At 36.4% G+C, this 22,928-nt stretch overlaps 4 protein-coding genes across 6 annotated transcripts; 3 read left to right on the forward strand and 1 right to left on the reverse strand.

Annotated features, from left to right (window-relative positions):
* Nucleotides 1–143: 143 nt before the first annotated feature.
* Nucleotides 144–1,866, forward strand: LOC136785797 (thioredoxin-related transmembrane protein 2 homolog). The gene is made up of 5 exons (XM_066747073.1): nt 144–574; nt 658–838; nt 913–1,099; nt 1,191–1,386; nt 1,452–1,866. The coding sequence occupies exons 1-5, from the start codon at nt 431–433 to the stop codon at nt 1,548–1,550; spliced, it is 807 nt and encodes a 268-aa protein (XP_066603170.1). The 5' UTR covers nt 144–430; the 3' UTR covers nt 1,551–1,866.
* Nucleotides 1,804–6,925, reverse strand: LOC136785795 (probable ATP-dependent RNA helicase kurz). Its single transcript, XM_066747071.1, has 16 exons — nt 6,834–6,925; nt 6,580–6,675; nt 6,318–6,497; nt 5,950–6,231; nt 5,183–5,857; nt 4,755–5,106; nt 4,399–4,684; nt 4,149–4,335; nt 3,833–4,065; nt 3,548–3,771; nt 3,046–3,481; nt 2,850–2,990; nt 2,576–2,779; nt 2,260–2,478; nt 2,094–2,191; nt 1,804–2,020 (listed from the first exon to the last, which is right to left on the reverse strand). Exons 2-16 carry the CDS (start codon nt 6,652–6,654, stop codon nt 1,944–1,946), a joined length of 3,669 nt encoding a protein of 1,222 aa, XP_066603168.1. The 5' UTR covers nt 6,655–6,675; nt 6,834–6,925; the 3' UTR covers nt 1,804–1,943.
* LOC136785798 (ARL14 effector protein-like) lies at nt 6,868–8,116 on the forward strand. Of its 3 annotated transcripts, none has more exons than XM_066747074.1 (4): nt 6,868–6,977; nt 7,363–7,532; nt 7,606–7,880; nt 7,961–8,116. In XM_066747074.1, the coding sequence occupies exons 2-4, from the start codon at nt 7,458–7,460 to the stop codon at nt 8,052–8,054; spliced, it is 444 nt and encodes a 147-aa protein (XP_066603171.1). In that variant the 5' UTR covers nt 6,868–6,977; nt 7,363–7,457; the 3' UTR covers nt 8,055–8,116. The 3 variants fall into 3 exon arrangements, with proteins under 3 accessions (XP_066603171.1, XP_066603172.1, XP_066603173.1); XM_066747075.1 differs by lacking the exon at nt 6,868–6,977 and adding an exon at nt 7,003–7,051; XM_066747076.1 differs by lacking the exon at nt 6,868–6,977 and having other exon boundaries at nt 7,089–7,532; nt 7,939–8,116.
* A 353-nt stretch (nt 8,117–8,469) lies between these two features.
* Nucleotides 8,470–17,341, forward strand: LOC136785730 (GTP-binding protein Di-Ras2-like). Its single transcript, XM_066746965.1, has 4 exons — nt 8,470–8,915; nt 10,494–10,943; nt 12,692–12,910; nt 13,887–17,341. Exons 2-4 carry the CDS (start codon nt 10,806–10,808, stop codon nt 14,118–14,120), a joined length of 591 nt encoding a protein of 196 aa, XP_066603062.1. The 5' UTR covers nt 8,470–8,915; nt 10,494–10,805; the 3' UTR covers nt 14,121–17,341.
* Nucleotides 17,342–22,928: the final 5,587 nt, after the last annotated feature.

Raw genomic sequence — 22,928 nt, forward strand, 5'->3', positions numbered from 1 at the left:
GGCTCTGTCTGAATCATCTGAATGCTTATATGAGTGATATGTGCTCAGTGACAGTGCTGTGCTTTCCCCACTCCACAGATGTTTCATTCAGTATGTATACAGTAAGAATTGCGAGGGTGTGATCCGTGTGATTATATGTATGTAGGTAGGGTGTGAGAATATAGTATCCCCGTGTCCCAACCCCTTAAACCACGATTTAGAATGGTTTAACATTCTAAAAATTCACCGAAGATATAGTAATTGTATATACCAATTTTCCAAAATTCTTTTAAACAAATATTTTGTTGTATTGAATAAAATTGGGGTGATGAATAGAACGAGTAGGAGGAGTAGGGTTAGAAGTTAGAGGGGCTAAAGTCACTTAAATTTAAGAGTTGTATAACCTAAAAACCTTGTGATTCTTCCGTGTTTTATATTGTGCATTAAAAACATGTCGTTTAAAAAAGATCTTCGTTTGCTTGTAAAGCCTTATTATTTAATAAATTTATTGCTAAGTATCTCATATGTGGTATCAAAACGTATTCCAATTGTATGCAATTATATATTTGCACAAGCTGAATGTGAACTGGATGGAGTAAGTATAAAAACTATTTTAATCTTGAAATTATTGTTCAAATTATTTTAAGTGCAGTAATTATACACTCTTTATTTTTACAGAGAGAAACAGAAATCCTATTTTTTCTAATGATAGTAATAATGTTCAGAACAAGAAAAACTGGAAGTGTAACAATGATAAACTATCTTTCATCTAGTTTTGTTTATACCAAAATCGCAAATTTAATACTTTGGTTCTATGCAGATATACGTATGGGTATTTTATTTGGAATTATTTTTATTTGTGAGTACTATTTCATTGCTTAAGATGATATCAAATTTTAAGGATATGTTTGTACATAAAGAATTTTCTTTCAGTATGTGGCTTGGTACTACCTGAGCCTACATATCAAGGCCCAGAAAAGATTATCTACTTACGAGGAGCAGAAGGTTTGCAAGAAGAATTAAATAGAGATAAGGGGATTGTATGGTTGGTAGCTTTTTATACAGCATGGAACCCAGCATGTGTAAATTTTGCACCAATTTTTGCAGAGTTGTCTGCAGAGTAAGTTTATATAAAAAGTATAATGTATTTTCTCTGAAAGTAGAAGAACTGAAAGACATTATATTATTTGCATTCTTTTTCATCTTCGTAGATTTGCTTTAGAAAATTTTAAATTTGGCAAAGTTGATATTGGAAGGTATCCTGATGCAGCTCAAAAGTATCATGTCAGTGATGCTAGTACCAGTAAACAACTGCCTACATTAATACTCTTCAAAGAAAGCAGAGAAGTAGAGAGAAGACCAAATGCAGATCGTAGAGGGAAACTTGTGAAATTCTTGTTCTCCTTGGTATGTGTTTCAAAGAAGAAACAAAATAAAACTTATTACTGTAAACTAATTAATTTATATTTTAGGATAATATAAAGGCAGCATTTGATTTGAATAATGTTTATAGAGAGTGCAAAAAAAATCCTATAAAAAAAAAAGAAAAGAAAGCTTTGAAAGCTGAATAAATTTACTACAATAAATTGCGTAGACTTTCGTGTGATATTAGCGAAAATTACGACGTTTATCAAATATTGCTTCTACTATGTAGAATAAATACTAAATGACACAGACTTCTTATAAATAGCTATTTCATTTTTTCTTTTTATTATTACAACCACGCTATAATTTATATCTAGAAATATTGTTACAATTTATTAATTAGTAGAGCATTATTTGTATGCTGTTATTGCATGCTACACAAATTATGTATAAAATACCTACAGTGTTCATAGCTTATTTATTATTTGCTGAAATTTTACAAAATATAAAAATTTTTTAAACACATTTACATATTATGTAGAACATACTTACTTATATTTCAACAAACAAACAAATAAAACTACTAATAAATCTTTCTATTATGTGGGAGGCCATAGAAGAGTGACTTCTGCGTGAGCTGATTCAGGCAACCATTTCAGATATGCAGACAATAAAACTATAAATTTCAAATCAATCTTATTTAAAAAAGAGTTTGAAAAAAGTTTTATTAACTAGATAAGCATACTTACATGTATTGTCTGAACTCCAAATTGCTAATAGTTTATCCTTTGACATTACCTCTTGTGATAGCAATGCTTTTGTTATTGCCTCAGTCCGTGGTATCAATCTGTACAAATAATTATTTTATAACTACATAGTAAAACTAATTGTTACTTAATAATTTAGATGACATACTTAGACCATGTTTTGTTGATGCTACCAGGAGTAGATAATAAAGATCGAGTATAACGTTTGAGTTTTCGACACACATCTCCTTCAAGAAAAAAGCGTGCAAACCACTTTACACCTTCTACACTTAATGGGTATTCTGAATTTATTAATGGTAGCTCCCATCCAGCTTTACCAATACTGCCGGTTATGCGACACATAACTTTGTCAGTATTAGAGTCATACCTGTGTGTAGATTCGAATAACACATTTGTTAATAGTTATATCAAATTAGTAAACCTATAGAACTTATTAATATTAAATATATTAATTCTTTACAAACCATGGTGGAGGATCCATCAATGGTTCACTTAAATTACAAAGTGTAGGTGCAAACTTTGGTAACCATTCTGGTTCTATAGCTGTAACACCACGCATGTAAATTTTGTTAGTTTCATATACTTCTTGATAGACTACCCATTCAGGCAAAGTTTTTCGTAAAACACAAGAAGAATGCATAAAAACTGGATCTTCCATTTCTAGAGTTCTGAAAAAGAAATGTAATTATCAAAATATATCGCAATAAATTAAAGATAAACTTAAATCATGTTACACACTTATAAGCATATTTCCACTTTATCTTATCTTGATCTTCTTTAACTTCATCAGGTGGAACCTTTCGTGCTATCTGATCTGCCATACCAGAAAGAATTATTTGCCGCAATAGCTTCGCTTGTGAATCGGTTGGCGGAGCCATTCTAAAAAGAAGATACACATAGTTTTTGTTTCGAATAAATTGACTGGTACACTTACTTTGGATCAACCGTCAAATTTAAATTCGGAATATTTAAATTAATTTCGTTTGTGAGCTGCTGTCTTAGCTTCCTGATTTCAATCACTGCTTTGTGTCTAAGACCATGTTCCTCGCAAAAAGGTAACAGTTTACCCTTCGATCCTGCGTACTCTGCAGCTCCAATAGCCCGTATTAAAACCATTGGATCACCTAGCAATAAGCTATTAGCGGTTCCAGCCCACAATCGGCGTGTTTGTGACCACTTATTCTTAGTAGATCCCTCAACATCAAATGCTTCTATTAAGACTTCTTGAACGGAAAGGGCTGCTACCATACATATGGTATAATTTAATAAATTATGTTGATGAGAGAGCGCTAACATTTTTCCATAACGAGGAGCAACTGGAAATGCTGCAATGCTATGTCCCAACTGAGTTACTTTTGCATTATATTTATCTACAATAGAAATATATTATCAAATGTAAAATTCACAATGTCTCTTATTTTGTAAATATTTCTTACTATGAGTATGAAGCGGCTGTTCTTTTAATGCTCCTAGAATTGTTAAACGGTTTTCAGCAAATTTTAACTGATCAATATCTGGAGGAGAAGGAAACGGAAAATTTACCACTTTATCAATATTCATGACTTTCATTTGTAAAACCAAATCATCAACCGGTTTTCGTTTAATTTCAGACTGAGTATAAGGCTCGAATTGATCATTAAATACTGCAGAAGAATATAGCCTATACAAAAATGATTACATTATCTGATGCAAATTTTTATAAGATACTGATATTTATGTACCTGTAACAATGACCCGGTCCAGTTCGACCTGCTCTTCCAGCGCGCTGGTCTGCACCAGCTTTGCTTGTAAAATTAATTCGATACGTAGTTACTCCTGTAACTTTATCATACAATCGCATTTTACAGCGGCCAGAATCAACGACATATTTTATATTTGGTATTGTGAGAGAAGTTTCTGCTACATTTGTAGCTACTACACATAAGCGGTATCCTTCAGGAACAGCTTCAAACACCTAAAAAGGAAATTCGAAATGATATTAGCATAAATGAATTATAGGATGTAATAAAATATTATGATATTAAGAAAATGTTTAACCTTTGCTTGCTTATGTTTTGGCAGCAAAGAATAAAGTGGAAGAACCCATAATGGCTGTACATTTGATAATCCGGTTAAATCAAAAACATCTTCATCTGCGTCTTCATCATCGTCAATTAACTCATCATCATTTTCATCTTGATAGATTGTATCTTCATGAGTATCGTCAATTGGTACAACGGAGAAACTAAAAATGTATCATACATTTCTTAACTTACTCAATGTTTTATTATCATCTCATTCTACATACTCATCCAAATTGATATTTGGTAAATCGGATAACTGCTTCTTTCGTCTTTGCTTATTTCGTCTGAGGGCTTCATTAGCATTGAAATCGTCGTCCGATTCTTCTTTATTTTCAGTATCACTTTTTTTCTCATTATCGTCATTGTTATCGGATCCTTTGTCATCCTCCTTTTTTCTTTCAAAACTTTTTTCCTCTTCCGATTTGATTGAATTTACTTTAGCAGAGTCATATCTTTTCCATGGGAAAGCTTTCCTTAATTTGCGCACAACTGAATTGACTTCTCGTTGACCTATCAGAATACAAACTCTAATGAAGACAAGGAAAATAAATATAATTATACTGATTTAACTCATTTATACCAGTTAAAAAAATTAAAATTCCTCCTTCCGGTAGACGAGTATGTATTTTAACAGCTTTACGTAAAGCATCTGTCACATAATCAGCGCTTGTCTTTCTATTAAAATGAATAGTTACAGGAAATTGTCTAGAGTCTACAGTGATTACCGGCGGTTTTATTTTAAATAATCTTGTATTTTCAACGAATTCTTCTATCCGTAACGTAGCTGACATAATTACAAGCTTTAATGGGTCATTTCGTTTATAGCGTAAAGGCACTATACGCGATAATAATCCAATAAGAATGTCAGTATAAACACTACGCTCATGGGCTTCATCCAGAATAATAACAGAATATTTTGTTAATAAGAAATCCTGCAGTTTAAGAACACAACAATTATTTAATAAGTGTACATAGATTTATGAAGTAATAAATGTACTTTATACTTACACTTTGAACTTCTTTTAACAAAACACCGTCAGTCATAAATTTAATTTTAGTTTCTGGTGTCGTGTTTCCTTCAAATCGAATTAAATAGGAAACTTCATTTTCAGAAAGATTCATTTCTTCCGCTACTCGACGGCTCATGGACATTGCGGCTACTCTTCTAGGTTCTGTAACGCCTATCATTCTACTCTTTGCATAGCCAGCCTCATATAAAAATTGAGGTACTTGTGTTGTTTTACCACTTCCAGTTTCTCCAGTAATTATAACAACAGGATTTTCATTGATTGCTTCAACAATAGTCTGTTCTTCAGCTACCACAGGCAATTTCATTCTAGCAGCTTGAATATCAGGTTTTCTATTGACCATTACAAAAGATGCTGGTATGTTTTGAGTAGCTACATTCTTATTTACCTCTGTATCTAATGATTCTACAAACCATCCCTTTATTTTTACCTCTTTATTACTTACAGTATTATTGTTATTTGTTTTCTTCACAAGTACTTCTGCTTTTAGCAAGACTGATTCATCCTTCTTTAAACTACATTTAGAATCTAAACTTTTAATTACACTTGTGTTATCTTCTTGTATTGTGTTTATTTTATTATGTGTCTGTGAATCTTCTTTTACACATTCTGAATCTTCATCTTCATTGCTTTCTGACTCGCTTTCACTTGAAATCTAAAATGACACAGTAAAAATAAGTATATATTAATCTCATATCTATATTATCAAATGTGCAAAAAAAAATTCAAAAATACCAATTTGCTTACATTAAGAGGAATAACATTTGGATCAGAAGAGGTGTTTTTTCCTTCCTCAGAAACAAGTGCAGAAATTCTTTTTTTCTTTGCTCCTTTAATTGCATTTGTTACAAATTCTTCCTTATCTTCATTTTCATCATTAGTATCAGCAGAATTTTTTATCACAAGTGTTTCCAACTCTCTTAAGTGACGCTTCAAGCCTTTTGTTTGTATAGTTGTTAAAGAAGTATACTGCTTCAATTCATCAATCGGAGCTTGAACTTTTGCTAATTCATCTAATAACGATGCTCTCTATAATATTATTTATATAATTTAAATATTTAAAACGTCTTTTTATTATTATCAAGGGTTAAAAAAATTATTAAAAATATTACTACCTGCAATTTCTTCTGCTTTCTCTCAACAACTTTCTCTAACTCTTTTCTCCGTTTTTTTGATAATAATCGAGATACACTTTTCTCCTTATCATTTTTTTTAGTTTTTCTTTTTGTGCTTGGTAAAACTAAAGCATTACAAGTATCATAAGAATCAGATCGATGGTTAATATCTAGGACAATCTGAAAAATAATGTAATAAAATAAATATGTGAATTATTAGAAAAAACATTTTAATTCTGATAAGCTACTACATTTCTATTACCTTTTTTGTTGCGGAATCATCAATTTTTATTTCAGAAACATTTCGTGCTTTCCAATTATAACCTTTTTTCCCCATTTTAAGATATAATGGTTCTAGCTGAAAATATTTTTAATTAATTTCATTTACAAATAACAATTAAACATTCTTGTTTTTTAAATATTAAAATATTTTAATAAAAGCTAGCAAAAGCACACCAAACTTTAAAGAAATTGTATAAAGTGGAATATAATGTACATTGAACGATATGAACTCACTATTAACCATGTTTAATAGAACAAAATTTTTAAGGTTATAGTAACGCAAGGCAGTTTCCGCAGGTTGCAACAGTAGCACGTGCAAGCAAAAGCAGCTCAGGCTCAAACAGCTGTCAAGTTTAGTTCAAAAATTTATCGGTAGAGGTAAGAAGAATAGATAATCTCAAAATAATAAAATTGAATTTATTTTAAAAAATAAATATAAAAATTGATTGCATGTATGTATAAATATACAGGAAAGCTCGTAACTACATTAACAGATTTTCTCTGATTATCTCTTATTTTCCAATATAAGTATCACTGTTAATACATGAATAATTAAAATTATATGTTATTGTGTTGAGCTTTTATGTTTTCATCAGATAGCTTATAGTATATCTTTACAAACTCTAAATTTGAATCTTTTTGAGATTTGTTTCATTACCTCTGCATTAATTTTTTACTTTAGTCATAGTTAGATTCGTGGATGACTTATTATTTTAAACAGTTGTAAGAAATAAAATATAATTTTATATATTTTTGGTACTAGAGAGAGGTTAAAATAGGGATGACTTTTGGACATCAAAAATTAAAAATGTTTGATAACTGCAATGTGTAACAATTAAGATTTTCATTACTACAACAATGGAAGGCTCAAAAAACAGTACAAATAATTCATCAGCTAAGAATACAGAAAGTGGTAACAGACCAGGACGACCTGTAAGTTGATCCAGCCAATCCCATTTATGGCTTATTATTTCCTAACTTTAATAATGTTAATTTTTTATAATAGAGGGGTTCTAAAGAGAAGGGACAGAAGAAACAATCATCGGTCGATAAATTAGGACAAAAATTTCTTAAAAATTTTAATCCTGAGCAAAGCGAAAGGGAGAAAAGAAAATTAAATAGGAGATTAAATCAAGGAGTTAAAAAGATAATAGTTCACGATGATATAGGAACATATGTACAAACAGGAGACAATTTTTGCGATTGCCTAAGCTTTGACTGCGAAGGTTGTCATTTCCCATGTCCTAAATGTCTCTCTACTAAATGTGGTCACGAATGCAGGTAAACCTGAGAAACACATTTATATTACAGCTACAGCAACGTTATCACCGATTAACAGAGTCTTTTCTCTAATTTAATAGAAATAATCGCAAATGGGTGTATGAATCCATAGAACACGAAGGTAGTGAAAACGTAACCAGAAATCCAGTATTAAGAGAGATAACAGAAAAGTAATACACTGTATATTTTTAATATTACTTTTGTATAATAGTATTTTCACATTGAATAAAATTGCATTTAATCAATAGTACTAAAGTAATTCAATATAAGAGTTTTGAAATTATTAAGTAGCTATGGTATGAAGGGGAAAAAGTTGAGAAAAGTTGATTTTATGATTTATTGAGGAGTCGAACCGAGTGAATAAATTTTTAAAGATGATCGGAAGAGAGAAGCAAATCATCGTAGGCGATGATTAAAAAAGATGGAAAGAAAGTTTGAATGACATAATTGAGCCGCGGGCTTGTGTTTGCATGTACGCCTTCACGTGAAAGCGCTATTGATTTTCTTGTGAGCTTTTGGCGTAGTGCGCACGTACCTAGCTGCACACAGAAACACACGAGGAAAGAGGGGGACCCCCCTTGACGGAGGGCGTGCGCTGCGTTTTCATCCAAAATCATCGAAGTTCACGCGGGTGAAAAGTGTCGAGAAACGAGCTATTCGCTATGCCGATCCTGTTAATATTAAAAAATCGAGCGCGTTCACACAGTAGGAACGGCATGGGCATTAATGACTCGAACAAAAAGGCTGCCGGTGTCTGAGATCCGAGCACCCCGGCGACGAGTGTGCAATCGTGACGAGGCCAGCCAGTTCTTCACTGTCTGTCAAAGGAAATATCATCCGTAGTATCTATAAGAGAACGCAACAACGACAACAACATCTAGTAACAACGACGACTACGGCGACGATTATCTTTTCCACGCAAGTGCCACTTTCCCAGCGTGTCTGTGACGTTCGGTCAAAAGTTCAACCGCTAGGGAAATACCCTCCTTCAAGCCAAAGGCCCAGCTGAAATTCTCGTCTCCCTTGGCATACCAGGCGAGTGCAGTGTCATCCTTATCCCGCTTAATCCACAACTTGCATTATTTCCTTTTTTTTTCACCAAAGACCAGTTGTGTGCACTATGGCAAATTCTTGCCCCCCCCCCCCCCCCCATATCCAACCAGAATCAGTAGACCATCTTTATCCGGTATCTTATCCAATTTGCCAATTATAGAATTATTCATTACAATTTGTAATCATAGTATTTTAAATTTATAATCTTTCATCCGTGGTGAATCTCTGTGCAACTGTGGTACACGTACAGGACGCATGTGTGTATGTGTGTGCGTGTATTTGTGAAGAGCGGACGTATGTGGGAGGTAAAACATTTCATTAGACGATATCCTATCATTCATTCGTAGATATTTCATTGAGTTGCATCATTTCTTTTGATCGGTGAGTCGTTCGGATTTGTTTCCTACTCCGATTTTTCACTTATTTTATTCAGCTGCCTCGTAAATCAATCAGAAACTGTAGGCGTAAGCTTTTTACAAGGCTTTTCTCTTTACAAACCAGTCGTAAATGCAGAAATAGCCAAGCTCGCGTTTCTGTCACATATATCCGTATATAACGGAAAAGTTTTTACCGTTACGCCGTGCTACACTTGTTCGGGAACAAATTTCTCCCCATTGCAAAAGACTTTGACGAGCAATCATAAGACTCTACACTTTTAAACTCGGCTTTTTGGATCGATGATTATTTTTAGTTAGAAGTATTGTAAAATCAATAAGACGAATGCTGAATGGATAATAAACTTGGAAGCGATACAATAATTCAGCTTGGATATAGAACGAGTGCTTAATTAAGTTTGGGTCATTCACCCACTGGAACGGGCCAGGAAAAGTAACTAATATTTTGGCTATATCGATTTCAGACTAGTACTCAGGCTTAATTTCCAAAGTATATATCAATTATTTCGCAGAGATTGACCATGTGAGGATTATTTAAAACTTATGTTTTTGCAAACCGTCGAAATAATTCGTTTGCTATTTAGTATATATATATATATATATATATAGTCTATACAAGCAGACCAATTACAGCAGTTCGCACACGAAGAATGAGATTCGTGAGAAAAAGTAGAGCAAATATATATGTTTTCTATACATGTGTGTGTACTTTACACCTTTCGTTACAATTGTCAAATTCTATTTTCGGGGTAATTAAATCGTAGAGTGGATACACCTAGTTATACGGAGTAATATGCAGAGTTCTGAGAAGAATTTGAGCGAAAGGAGAGAAAGGGGGATAAAGGGAGGCATATACTATATAGTAACGTAGAAGAAGAACGAGGTGCAGGTAGGCGTGATTTTCAGTCGATGAAATCTGCAGGCGTTCCATGGTGATTTGTTGAAACGCCGTGGGTGCAAATGCACTTGTTTTCACGTTTCATCGAGAGAGGAAATTGCATCGTATATAGTGAGTACGCTCCGTTGATTTCGGGATCGGCGCTAACTCGATTTGCTAGAACAGGACGAAGCGAGCTTTTGGCTGTCAGGCGCAGAGAGAGAAATCCAAAGTCGAGTAGCCGCTTGGCTTGGCGAATTTATAACTGGAAATCTTGGGTTTTGACAGGTCGGCCCCGCGAGTGAATCAGCCTATAGGGGTGGGTACGTTGGAGCGTGGCGAGAAGCAAGTTTCGAAGGCGAGAGAGAAGAAATCGTTGCATTTGGAATTGTCGCGGGGAGTCTCGGGAGACACACGGAGGCCTTGATCACTCTGGGGGATCGGTGAAGCGACGCGCAAGAGAGTGGAGGAGCTGCAATAGAGATCAAAAGGCAGCCTCGACAACTGGACGACGGGGCAGGAGAGTTAGAGCCGACCGAACCCTGCAAGCTTGGCCCGTGCCCATCGGGGCCTCAGAGACTCAGGACGGCAGATGTCAGAATGCCGGAGCAGAGTAACGATTATCGCGTGGTCGTTTTCGGGGCAGGTGGCGTCGGCAAGACGTCCCTAGTGCTGCGCTTCGTTAAAGGCACCTTCCGCGAGTCTTACATACCCACGATAGAGGACAACTATAGGCAGGTAAGCCTACGAACGCACAGTCAACAACAACAAACACGTACTCTCTCCTCTATATTTCACTCCTTCCTACAAAACTTTTATTATATATCCTATATCGATTGATACGACACGGTGATTATTCGCATTACTTCCCCCCCCCCTCCCCTTCAATTGGTCATTTATTTATAAAAAAACTCCGACAATTTCAACAGCTTTGCGGAACAATTTTCAGCCAATTTAACGTTCCTACAATTTTCCGTGGTAAACGGACGCTCTTAACGAAGTCATATTTTTTTTACTCTCGCGTGTCTAGTGTAGCTGGCTAAATATTTAAGGAATAATAACTACAGATGGCTGCGGACAGTTTTTGCTCTCCCGGTTGGTTGCTCGGGGGTAGTTAAACAGGAAAAGTCTGGATATAATTTTCGTCAGCTCCGAAGCGGAGTAACGCGGCGTGAAAAATTGTTACCGCCCGAGCTAGGTAGTTGAATTGAATTATGAATGTACGCGAGCTGGCAGAACTGCTTTTGAATTTGAACGAAATCACGCTTCTCGTAGCGTGACAATAATGACGAAGGACTAATATTCCATGAGGGATTAATAAACGCGCAGCATGATCGTATAATGCATCTGACGGGGGATCGAACATCTAGCTCCTACTGCATATTGATTATAATGCGTAGAAACTTCTCTAATAGCCACACTAATCGATTAATTAGTCAAATTACCAAGCCATCCGTCAAATACTATTCCCACGTAGAAGTTAATGGTCGTGATTTTGAATAACTAAGCAGCCTCTCGTTGTGCAAGAGTGAGAGTGTGGATTTGCAGTAATTTCACGTACCCACGTCATACAAGCGTGATAACGGAATTACTTTTCCATTCCGTTGTAAGAGAAAAAAACACTCCTGTAAATTTGACGTAGGATTAATCGTGAGAATTGTCCAGAGTGCTGTAGCCGTGGGTGGACAAAGAGGAGCTTTATGGTTGACGAAAGGTTAATCGCGTTTTATGGGTAAATAGAGCGCAACGGTCGGAAATGGGAATTCTACGCCGCCCAGCGATAACTCTCTTCCCATCCCATCCCCTCTCTATTTCTTTAACGTAACCTCTGACACAGATAAGAATCTATCGAAGCTAATTAGTATCTTTTATCGTACAATATTTTTATCATTCGCCAGATTTTCTCTTTCTCGTTCGTTCGTTCCTCCAATGACACTTATATAATCCACCGACAAAGCAAACGCTCGCTCACATCGATAATTAGAATATTAGTTTATAGTGCGTTATGCGAGAAGTTCAACAACGAGACACTCGACTGATCCTTCACCTTTGCAAACTATATATATATATATATATATATATATACATAACGCAGAGTAACTGACACGACGTATCGACGTAACAATAAATTACGTAGAAGTTGAGAATACTTTTGCAGGAGAACGAGCCAACACAAGTCAGACGCATAAACGTTCAGGACGCAAGAGCTTCGCTCTAATTCTCGTTGGCGTAAAGCGGTATTAAAGTTGCTTTAGTTTTTTTTCACGGAACTGCTGCAACAATTTTAAAGAGCGCAACTACGATCTAAAGAATATACGAGTGGGTATGGAGGAAAAAGGGGGAGGGGGAGGGGGGGGAGGTGAACTTAAAAAAATGTCGCGAATCGCGCAGAGAAACTGGTGGGACCGATGCTGTGTGCGAGAGGAGAACGCGTGCAGAAAATAAATGAAAGCGAGCAATTGCAGCCGTGAAATGAAAATTTCCAGGTGATAAGCTGCAATAAGAACATTTGCACGCTTCAAATTACGGACACAACGGGATCCCATCAGTTTCCCGCGATGCAGCGGTTGTCTATAAGCAAAGGTCACGCCTTCATCCTGGTGTACTCGGTGTGCTCCCGGCAAAGTCTGGAGGAACTTCGACCGATATGGGACGTCATAAGCGAGCTCAAGGGAAAGGACATCTCGCAAATACCCATTATGCTGGTAAGATCATTCACGAGTACAACTGCACAATTTTCCACCATATTTATTCCCGCAATTTCGTCCGTCGACCAATTAGTAATCTCAGCAACCAAGCGAAACTTTGGCACAAAAACTGTCGAATCAATTCTCAGCTATATATACATGAATTGTGTTGCTATAATCGAACCAATCGAAAAACCAATGCTCCCTTTTAATGCTCCATTTCTCGAGAGAAACTTTTTTCCTCGCGTATAATGGGCTAAAAGCTTTCCTATCTCATTATCTCGTCTTTTTCTTCCATTTCCCTGTCAAACGCCACCGGAAATTCTACATAAATGAAATTAGTATCGATTTGCCAATAATGTCCCGGTCTCGTTAAACTTCGCTTCAACCTTCATTCGTCGGAAATGAAAAGTCTGATCTGCGAATAATATTCCTTAACGACTACTGGAGTACGAACGAGATTTCTGAAAAAAAAAAGAACTGCAGTTTCTTCAAACGCGCTTTTACTCAAAACGAACGATTTATTTAAACTTTATATTATCAATTACCAAAATGTATACCCAGAACTGCATAATAATCCATTTAACCGTATACTATCTACATATTGCTCATTGTAATCAACTGGATAATTTCCATAACGAAACACGTTCATTTTATGCAAATGAATATATATGTGTCTAATTTTCAAAATCCTCCAAGCATTGAAATTTATTGCATAATATTGTAGTGCATAATACGGTAGCGCATAATACGGTAGCAATCACAAAGCCACGTGGAAGGTCCCATGAAAATTTAATAATTAGCTTGTGCACGCAACTTTAATTGATCGTCCTCTCGTTTGGTTGCTGCATGTATATGTACATACGTCAGGTTAGAAAAGTTTTCTCGAGGGGGAAACGTCGAAGCAAAGTTGTGGAGAAGTTGAGTATGTTGGGGTAACCTAGATGAAAGCTTGGCCATAATAGAAAATATCTTTGTTCGAATTGTCCAACAGGTTGGTAACAAGTGCGACGAGAGCCCGGCGGTACGAGAAGTATCGACGAGCGAGGGCGAGGCGGAGGCGGCCAATTGGGGTTGCGGCTTCCTGGAGACCTCGGCGAAGACCAACTACAACGTGAACGCCCTCTTCCGGGACCTCTTGACACTCGAGAAGAACCGTTCGGTTTCACTACAGCCGGTCCAGAGCAACAACGCGATAAGCCTTAAGGAGAAGTGTGCGGTTATGTAATCACATCATCCACGCGACTGCTACACCAAACCAATATACCAACAAAAACACACCTCACACACACACACACACACACATGGACACACCTACAGAGCTTGCGTATCCGAAAGTATGGACGATATTCCAGCGAATCTCGGGAATACACGGGATACCCATCAGCACAACACCAAGTAGCCTAGTGATCGAACAGCAGCAGCAGCAACATCAGCAGCAACAGCACACGAAACAATGTAACAACGATTGGTATAAAAGACAGCAACTTCTCTCAGTCATGCTATTATCATGTAGTGAAAGCAGAAATGAAACACGGATATTTAGTCGTCTCGTCATTATCCTCGTGTAAACTCATTTCGAGGTTCATTTTCATATAGGAATTGACCGAGACCAGATTGACACGCGAGTTTTTCCATTCGCACGATTAGCCTCGGAAGACTCGGGCCAATTGGCTCTCGACAACTTTGATCGAACATCGAAAGAGGATCCTATATAGTCTTTTTTTCTCATGCGTGCGCCAGCTGCACCGATCCATCCAACTTTTATGATAAATTCAGTCCATCAGCTTCGCTCTTTCCAAATCGTACAATCCTCTGCAGCAATCTCGATCCTCGTTATATCAGTCGCCTCGTGGACGAATTTTAACGCATTGCCGATTATCCCCTTCCCCCAGTCCGACCCTAATAATATTACTCACCCTCATTCAATCACCCTATTCAATCCTGTCCTACGTCATTGCACACACACACACACACACACACACACAAACATCACGCGTATACTTATTTCCTTCTATTCCATCCCTCACCTCCCCCCTCCCTATACAACCACTCCCACCCCTGCGTCGCTAACACCCACGCGAGATTGATCGCGTACTTCGCGCGTCCCTCATTTTTATACTTTTCACCACTTCCCGACCAATCCCACTTGGAAGTGCTGAAAATGCGAAAATTCGTGGACTGTAAACGCATTATTGAGCTGCGCCTATTTTAAGATGTTTGGTCCCTTTGGAAAAATTTGTTAGCGGCGCGCTTTTTCATCGCTCTTGTCTATATGATAATTATAATAGAGTATATGTATATATATATATATATATATACATAGAGAGAGAAAGAGTAATATAAATATAAACATATAATAGAGTAATCGTAAGAGACCAGGACCACACGAGGAACGATTTGGATCTTTCATTCTTCGTTGCACAATAACGTTTCAAGTATACATCTCGGAAGATTGTGATAATAATTAGTGAGCAAACGGCGAACAGCGACAGAACGATTGTAACGAGTCGTTGACGCGGTAGGTTAAACTTTCCATTGACCAATCAGCTGCTCTTAGAGCTGCTGACGTTGCTGGTTAGTTTTGCGACAGTTAATTCGAGCTTAGTGATCATTAGGGACGCAACTGTGAGCAGGCAGACGGTGGTACGCGATAATATCTGCTGTTAGCGAGAATTTTTCATTTATGCATAAAGTATTCAATTCTCGTTCTTCTCGTAACAATTGTTCCAATCTTAAAAAAATTTTCAAACGTGTCAAAGTGGTTCCTCGTGAAATACGACCGGTTTTCCAGTCTGACGAATACGAGCTACCTCTCGGTTATAGCTATCACGTTGAAGACCGTATACACGCGAAAAACTCCTTTTTAATAAATAATATCAATGATCCACTTATAAAAATATTATATCGATTATCTGTATTCATATCAATGATTCATCTAACTGACTCGTCAATGGATTTCTATCAGTGTTATATGAAAAAGTACCAAAATATCTTGAATTTTTTAGAGTTATCATATTATAAACATTAGAAGCGTATACATATAGAGTATATACTATAGCGTTATGAAGAAATTATTACATAGCGATATTACGATAAGTTTTGATCGGTCTTCAAGGTGGTAAAGTAGATGATAATAAGTTCATGGTTATTTCGCTTCAATTCAAGAGTTTCCTATTCCTATATAAGAAGCAAGCGAGATTTTCCCGAAGCTTCTTGCAACTTTCCAAATAAAACAGCAATATTCCGCTATTGGACTTTGGTATTTTCGTGAAATCTCGCAAGCTGGCGCCGCGCATTCCGAGAATACTGCAAAATGATAAGGAGTTGCTTTTTCACGAGCTTTAAAGTTTTCGTGCGCGAAATGAGATGAGAGTGGAGGCGGACGTGAGAGGCTAGAAGAGAGGGAGGAAGAGGGAGAGAGAGAGAGAGAAGAATAATGAAATATATAGTGACACACGAACGAAGAAGCAACAAATAGATAAGAGTTGTTACCAGATGATTGGTTTTTGTTGAATAGTTGTAAGGTTTTTGTAACGAAGCTAATTAGGACATATTATTCGTCACGTTGAGAAATATACACGATCACACGTAGCCACGCACAAACGTCACACCAAGTTATATATACACTTCATATAAAACAGGTCCACGAGAACACACGCACATATACTTAGACTCTCACGTGTATATTATTGAGAATTTGGAATGTTGCATTTATCAAAGCGCCCTACGCTTTCGATATGTTGGCGCATTACATTGATATCCGCTTTCCATCATTTTCTTCTTTTTTTTCCATTGTAAATAGACCGCGTACGACAGAATTGCATATACGTGATTTATCTCCTTGGGAAATCAGTTTTTCATGGCTCCAGGCGAATGCTTGAAAATCGAGGCCGGGCGTGGACAATTGGTCAAACGAGATAAATCATTCTCGCAGCGATCATTTTTCACGATCGACTGTACAATTCTACGACTTATTGTCGATGCAAATACACATCCACACACATCACGCATAAATTTCACGCTACACCGAAATATATATATATATACTACACACCATACCCTCAAATATGTCTTCCGCGCAGAGCCTCTATATACAGTTCTTCGACCATATCGAATCTTTGCAGGGCCTTGATTTTCTCGCTACTCCCAATTTCGTTTATTCCTCTCATCAAATTATCTTTTCTTTCGCAGCTACGAGTGCAGCGTTGTTAATAACAGATTATTCTTTCTTTCCTTCCTATATACCACATATATACTTACATAAATATATATATATATATATATATATACAATAATGCAGTATATTTATTATTATTATTATTGTAGTTTTCTATGTGTTAAAAGTATATGTAAAAATCTAATGACTATATAAGAATCGTTGAAACGACAAGATATACCAGAATTTTTCCAAATTATAATAAATTGTAAAATCAGACTTTAAATTCATCGTTTCTTTTTTTTTTGTCTCTCTGAATCCAACGCCGCCGTTGCGTCGTAGGAATATATGCGAGGCGATACGCGAGCCATTCCGAAATGAGAAAGATTAGTAAGAACCTCGCTTGAGACGCTTTTCGCATTATGCAAAGCCTTTTTGGCTATGTGGACGGCAAGTTAAGCAGAAAGTTAGCAGCAAACATTAAGCGAGAGGACAAGTTAGGGTGGAAAAGCTAAGCTAACCGAGTTGCGGAGAATACAACGCAAGAGCCGCTACACATATCGCCCTCGCACAATGCTATATACATATATACATACGAACTCAATCCGTAACTGCATTAAAGCTACAACGATGCTCACTTTTACGACAACGCTGGACTCGCATATTTCTCGCCTTCGTACACATTCCAATCTTCACTCTCCACCCAACACTAAATTCATTTGCTTTCCGCAATTTATATGCGTTCGCTCATATTTTCACAGCCAGTAATTTACATACGAATTCGATTAACGCGAACAATTCTTGCAGATTTTTTGCTAATTTTCATTTACTCCTAATGAATTATTATTTTCAACAAAAGCGAGTGAAAGTGTGTTTTCTTTTTTTTTCTTTCTTTTCTCTTTTTACGAAAAGATTCTTGCTAAGAAGAAACGAGACGTGAGAAAGTTTTGGGAGTGAGCTTATATACCGAAAATAATAGAGAGAATAATGCGAGTGGTAACTCAGTTTGCGTCGATAAATAAGAGGTCCGATGATGGATCATCATTAATGATGAGAGGGGCTTTTACGAACATAAAAATGGTATATAATTACTTTAACCTAGCTGCTATTCATTGAGAAAATATACACAGAGTATCGATGATGGTAATCGGACGATGTACTTCATTGACCGAATGACGCCATTCGCGAATCGTCTATCAAAGCATCCGTCGTTATGTGTACATAGGCAAACGAGGCTGTATACATGACGAGGTTCGTATGTATCGTATATAGATATATATATAAAGCAGCAGCAGCAGAGCAAATGAGCATTGTAGCGAGCGTCATTAGTCAGGAAAGTTCCTTCAAAGATAATTGACAATACCAATAAAGGGTTAAACGAAAGCAGAAGAACCCGTGGAATACGCGCACTTTATACCAGTATAGCGAGAGTGAGTATAAATTCTAAGAGCGCAGTGCGACCACGAGAAACGAATCAATCGAGCAATTCAGAATAATTCCATTAACCCCGCTGGTTAACTCGATCGAATTGCTTCATCGATTTATTCTCGTCATTTCTTAATAAGGCTTATACCCTCCTATTTGTTTGTGCTTTTAGTTTGCGCTGTAGTTTAATCGCTAGAGAAAGATTCAACGAATTATAACCATGTTTTCTATACTGGTCTATATAATACCTTGACCATTTGTCCATTTTCCCCCTTAGCTTGTATAGCTTCGTATTGTATAGTCAACTTAGCTTTAAAGTGGTAGTTCAAGGACGACGAGAATACACGAACTATATATATATATATATATATATATATATATATATATGATTAAGAAAACGGAAATTAAGGAGAGGGACGGAAGCTCCGTTCTGTACGAGATTAAATTTCTGTACGATATATATTATCAGTGAGTTGTTATCATCGTTATTTCTATCATTATTATAATAATTGTCATGATTACCAATATCAGAGTTCACGGACAAGCATAAATCGTGTAATTTGCGGAAGGGGCTGAGGTAGGGAGAAGAAGACATATCTTATATATTATCGTTACGAGTATGCCTGGATACATAAATACGAAGGATATACATACTATAATAAGTATCGATGTGTGTTATAAGAGGGAGGGAGGGCCGATTTTATGGATGACAAAATATCCTTATCCAACGAACCATCGCGATAAAATGATAAGAAAGAAAGGATGAAAAGGTTCTTCTTCGTGGTTGAGCGATAAAGTGTATTCGTACGTCTCTTTTTACGAATATATCTTTTTTCACGTGTCACGTACGCACTTGTTTAAGATGAATCGTTATCCGATTGATAATCTCTTAGGTATAAATTGTAAATAAGATTTTCTATATATTGAAAGTTATATAAATATAAATTATATATATATATATATATATAACGATAGACATATTATTACAAGATACGTGACCTAAAAAAATATGTAGCAGCGTAGACTCTCAGACGTATTACTCGTAGGGAAATCCTTCCGGGAATTTGTTGGAAAGAATTTTGCGCAGATTAAAGCTCGTTGAAAAGATTCCAAAGTGATTTCCTTCATCATCGATTGTACGGTACAATTTCGACTGGCGAAAAAGGCCTTGGTTAGTATATTTATATATACTATACAGATGCTAGGGCGAAGAAGAATTGTAAGAGGATTGATTTTGGAAGTCAATTGGGAATTTTCTTAATGGGTAAGGTTCGATTGAAGTTACGTCGGATGAGTTAAGTCATAAGAATAATAGAAGTATAAGAGGTATACAGAAAACAAGTAGACAGTCGATAGGTATGTAAATGGTGCCACGTAGAGTTGTAGGGCCGTGATTCGAAGAGGAAAGAGGGGCGAGGGAGTGGGGTGAGATTATAAAAATTACAGATTTCACCCAGCGACCGACGAGGGAGAGCTAGCTCGACGGCGGCGATGGTGACACGATTGCTGAAATGATCAAATCGAGCCCTGAACTGCCGTCCAAGGTCAGCGAAAAATGCTAATTTATTGTTAAAAGCGATCACTCGTCGAACCTGACTTGATGCAATTGCACAAAGTATCCTCTGAGTTTTCGGGGCCAATTGCTGTGACAAAGGGAGATTATTCGACAATGGCTATATATATATATATATATTATACAATATATATCATATATATAAATATCACTACTATACTATATTTCTTGTATATTATTGTAACGTTTGTATCATATAAGTTTGCGACGGCTTCACGTCGGGTTCTCCTCCTCTTGACTCGATATATTTAATATTGTTCGTTATAGTTCCTTTTTCAATAATAGATCATACTTCATTAAAGCAATGCATCTTACTGATCGACGCGCTTCGTATAGACAATGCTTATACAAAAGTGTTTTAAGCGAGGTACTGCACGAAGGAGCCCATCGCTCCTATTTATTCAATCCATTTGCTCGTTTCGTCGCATCACACTTGTACATCTGTAATATCAATTCTAAGATTTAATCTACTTTCAAACGATGCCAAATCAAGTTCGATCAATTTTTCAAATAAATTAAGTCTATAACTCGCTACGCGTTCCTTACTTATAGTCTGATCAATTATGGTCGCGTTATTCTTCAGCCTAACTCGCGTTCGTCACATATTCCAAAGCCACATAAATATACAAAGAGAGATATTCGATCAAATCTAACCATTGTTATAGCAATCTTTCCTCTGCTGTGTATAATTGCTGTACAATTTTTTACTGGATCCTGCCATTTTTAAATATCGTTCTTTTTCTCGCTTCTCTCATATCAAAGTTTATTGCTAAAACCTACAAGAACATTACGCAGTAACGCGTTGTATGCCAAACAAGTTTGTTAATATGTACTCTTGCAATAGCATTTTTTTTATAACGTAAGTGCAAAGATAAAACTTAATAAAGCCATGAAGCAGAAGATTTAAAAGCATATATATATAATGTTTGTTATCTTATATAATGATCGCAGTGCAACGTACCAATTTTTCCTATTTCAATTTCTAGTTTCGACTATATATGTATATTTACATAATACACTATAGAACATTTCGATGAATGTTAATCGATCATTATTTAGCATAAAGTCATTAATTGGCTCTTTCGCGTTTAATGAAACGAATGATATACTTTAGGTAACGTATTGTTGCTATAGAATTAATTATAATGAATTTTTCATCGTGCTCGTGCTAATGTGTTAACGAATACGTGGATCAAGTGCAGATGGGCACGTACACCTATATGATTCATATAAAGGCAAAACTATTAATTGCAGGAGCTTGTGATTAATTTGAAAGCGATGGACTAATTTTGTTGCGAGTCAAATTAATTAATTGATCAGAAGAAGTATATATGTATAATAGAGAGAGAGAGAGAGAGAGAGAGAGAGAGAGAGAGAGAGAGAGTTAAAGCCTGAATAGAGTTTCGGACAGCCGAGTGCAATTATATATTTAAAGCAAAGAACATTCCTATGATGAAATATTTTGAGGGATTAGAGAACAAAAGGGTCGGTGCTTCTCAAAAGCCGATCTGCATTTTCCAGTTAAAGATAATGGACTTGGCAAGGTCGAAATTGCATTTGGTTGGCAGAAATCGGAAAGCGCGTAACGCGCACGATGGAAGCTACGGATTGTGTAAATGGAAGCGTTTAACGTGCTACTTTTACGTTATTTGCTTTTCGCGAAAGTACCTATCAATTGTACGAAAAGTTGAAACGAGCTTGGCTGGCTACCTTCGTGACGGTACCGAGTACCGACAATCTCCTGTCTCCGTAAAAATAAAGTCGTCGATCTCAGCGGCATTTTCGTCCTGGTCGATACCAACGACAATTGTATTATCGCTGCTGACGATGAGAAAAAAGTCAGCATGCCACTAAAACGAGCTAAAACTTTTTGACTTTTTATTCACCAAGCACAATGCGTACTTCAAGTGGACAAACTTTTTATGATCTAACGGCACGATCGACCGAAAACTACTTACAGTAAAAGAGTCAAGTGAGATTCTAACTTGTAGCAAAAACTATATGCAAAGATAAACAAGACAAAATCGAGCAAATATCCTATTCATATTTTAATAGAGAAAATTGACACCTCGACACGCGTTTCCCTCTATATACCTTTACAGTATTTCAACGTAGAGCTATAATTGGAAACAACTCAACCACATCGTTCCTAGGAAGATTCGAAAATATATCATCGCGAGCAACGAAGAACTATATATGTATATATTAATTAATTTTAAACTATACACGATTAATAAGAGTATATTGAGTTATTAACGTATATTAAAAAATACGTTTAAATCAAACTATTTATCTATTATAATAGAGAATCAATGGGAGAAGGAGGAGAAGAGGAGGAGTGTAAATTTCGGTGGCAATATCAATGTCTCCATGTTTAAGTCAAATGAAACGAAATGCGCGTTGAGTAATCGACCATATCACTTATATCCATATCAATGAAAGCCTGTAGCTAATTGCGTGATTAAACGGTGCACTTTTTTCTCAGGTTTCTGCCAGGAGAAGGATAAATGGAAAGTTTGGGAGAGAGGGTGGGGAAAAATCACCTAGGAACGACGTGAGCTTATTAGCGACGTTATTAATGAAGGTCGTTCGTGCCAGCTTGCGTATTCGTTAATGAGATTTACTTAGGCTTAAGCTTCGCTATTAAGTAATCGAATTGGAGTAAGTTTTCTTTATCAATCTGCGTTAATTCACGACGACGAAACTTACGATTAGCTCTTTGCAAACGCTCGCGTCAAATACGAGACAGCGACGACAAAACTTGACGAATTGGTCGAAGACGCAGCTAACTCTCAAATGTTCAACTCATTTTCAAACACGATTCTCTTTCCATCTTATTTCTTCTTCGATTCGCTCGAGAGAATTTCCTGCTTTTCTTT

Source organism: Prorops nasuta, unplaced genomic scaffold, assembly GCF_024137725.1.
Source record: "Prorops nasuta isolate Cenicafe-Biocafe unplaced genomic scaffold, Cenicafe_Pnas_1.2 PNAS00003, whole genome shotgun sequence".
Classification (NCBI taxonomy): domain Eukaryota; kingdom Metazoa; phylum Arthropoda; class Insecta; order Hymenoptera; family Bethylidae; genus Prorops; species Prorops nasuta.

Excerpts from the sequence above, each read along its gene's own strand:
- LOC136785797 (XM_066747073.1), top strand. The coding sequence starts at position 431 with ATGTCGTTTAAAAAAGATCTTCGTTTGCTTGTAAAGCCTTATTATTTA. Across the intron at positions 575-657 it reads CTGAATGTGAACTGGATGGA|AGAGAAACAGAAATCCTATT; the intron begins GTAAGTATAAAA and ends TTATTTTTACAG. Across the intron at positions 1,387-1,451 it reads TGAAATTCTTGTTCTCCTTG|GATAATATAAAGGCAGCATT; the intron begins GTATGTGTTTCA and ends TTTATATTTTAG.
- LOC136785795 (XM_066747071.1), bottom strand. The coding sequence starts at position 6,654 with ATGGGGAAAAAAGGTTATAATTGGAAAGCACGAAATGTTTCTGAAATA. Across the intron at positions 3,772-3,832 it reads GGACCGGGTCATTGTTACAG|GCTATATTCTTCTGCAGTAT; the intron begins GTACATAAATAT and ends ATTTTTGTATAG. Across the intron at positions 3,482-3,547 it reads ACAGCCGCTTCATACTCATA|ATAAATATAATGCAAAAGTA; the intron begins GTAAGAAATATT and ends TTTCTATTGTAG.
- LOC136785798 (XM_066747074.1), top strand. The coding sequence starts at position 7,458 with ATGGAAGGCTCAAAAAACAGTACAAATAATTCATCAGCTAAGAATACA. Across the intron at positions 7,533-7,605 it reads GTAACAGACCAGGACGACCT|AGGGGTTCTAAAGAGAAGGG; the intron begins GTAAGTTGATCC and ends TTTTTATAATAG. Across the intron at positions 7,881-7,960 it reads AAATGTGGTCACGAATGCAG|AAATAATCGCAAATGGGTGT; the intron begins GTAAACCTGAGA and ends CTAATTTAATAG.
- LOC136785730 (XM_066746965.1), top strand. The coding sequence starts at position 10,806 with ATGCCGGAGCAGAGTAACGATTATCGCGTGGTCGTTTTCGGGGCAGGT. Across the intron at positions 10,944-12,691 it reads TAGAGGACAACTATAGGCAG|GTGATAAGCTGCAATAAGAA; the intron begins GTAAGCCTACGA and ends GAAAATTTCCAG. Across the intron at positions 12,911-13,886 it reads CGCAAATACCCATTATGCTG|GTTGGTAACAAGTGCGACGA; the intron begins GTAAGATCATTC and ends ATTGTCCAACAG.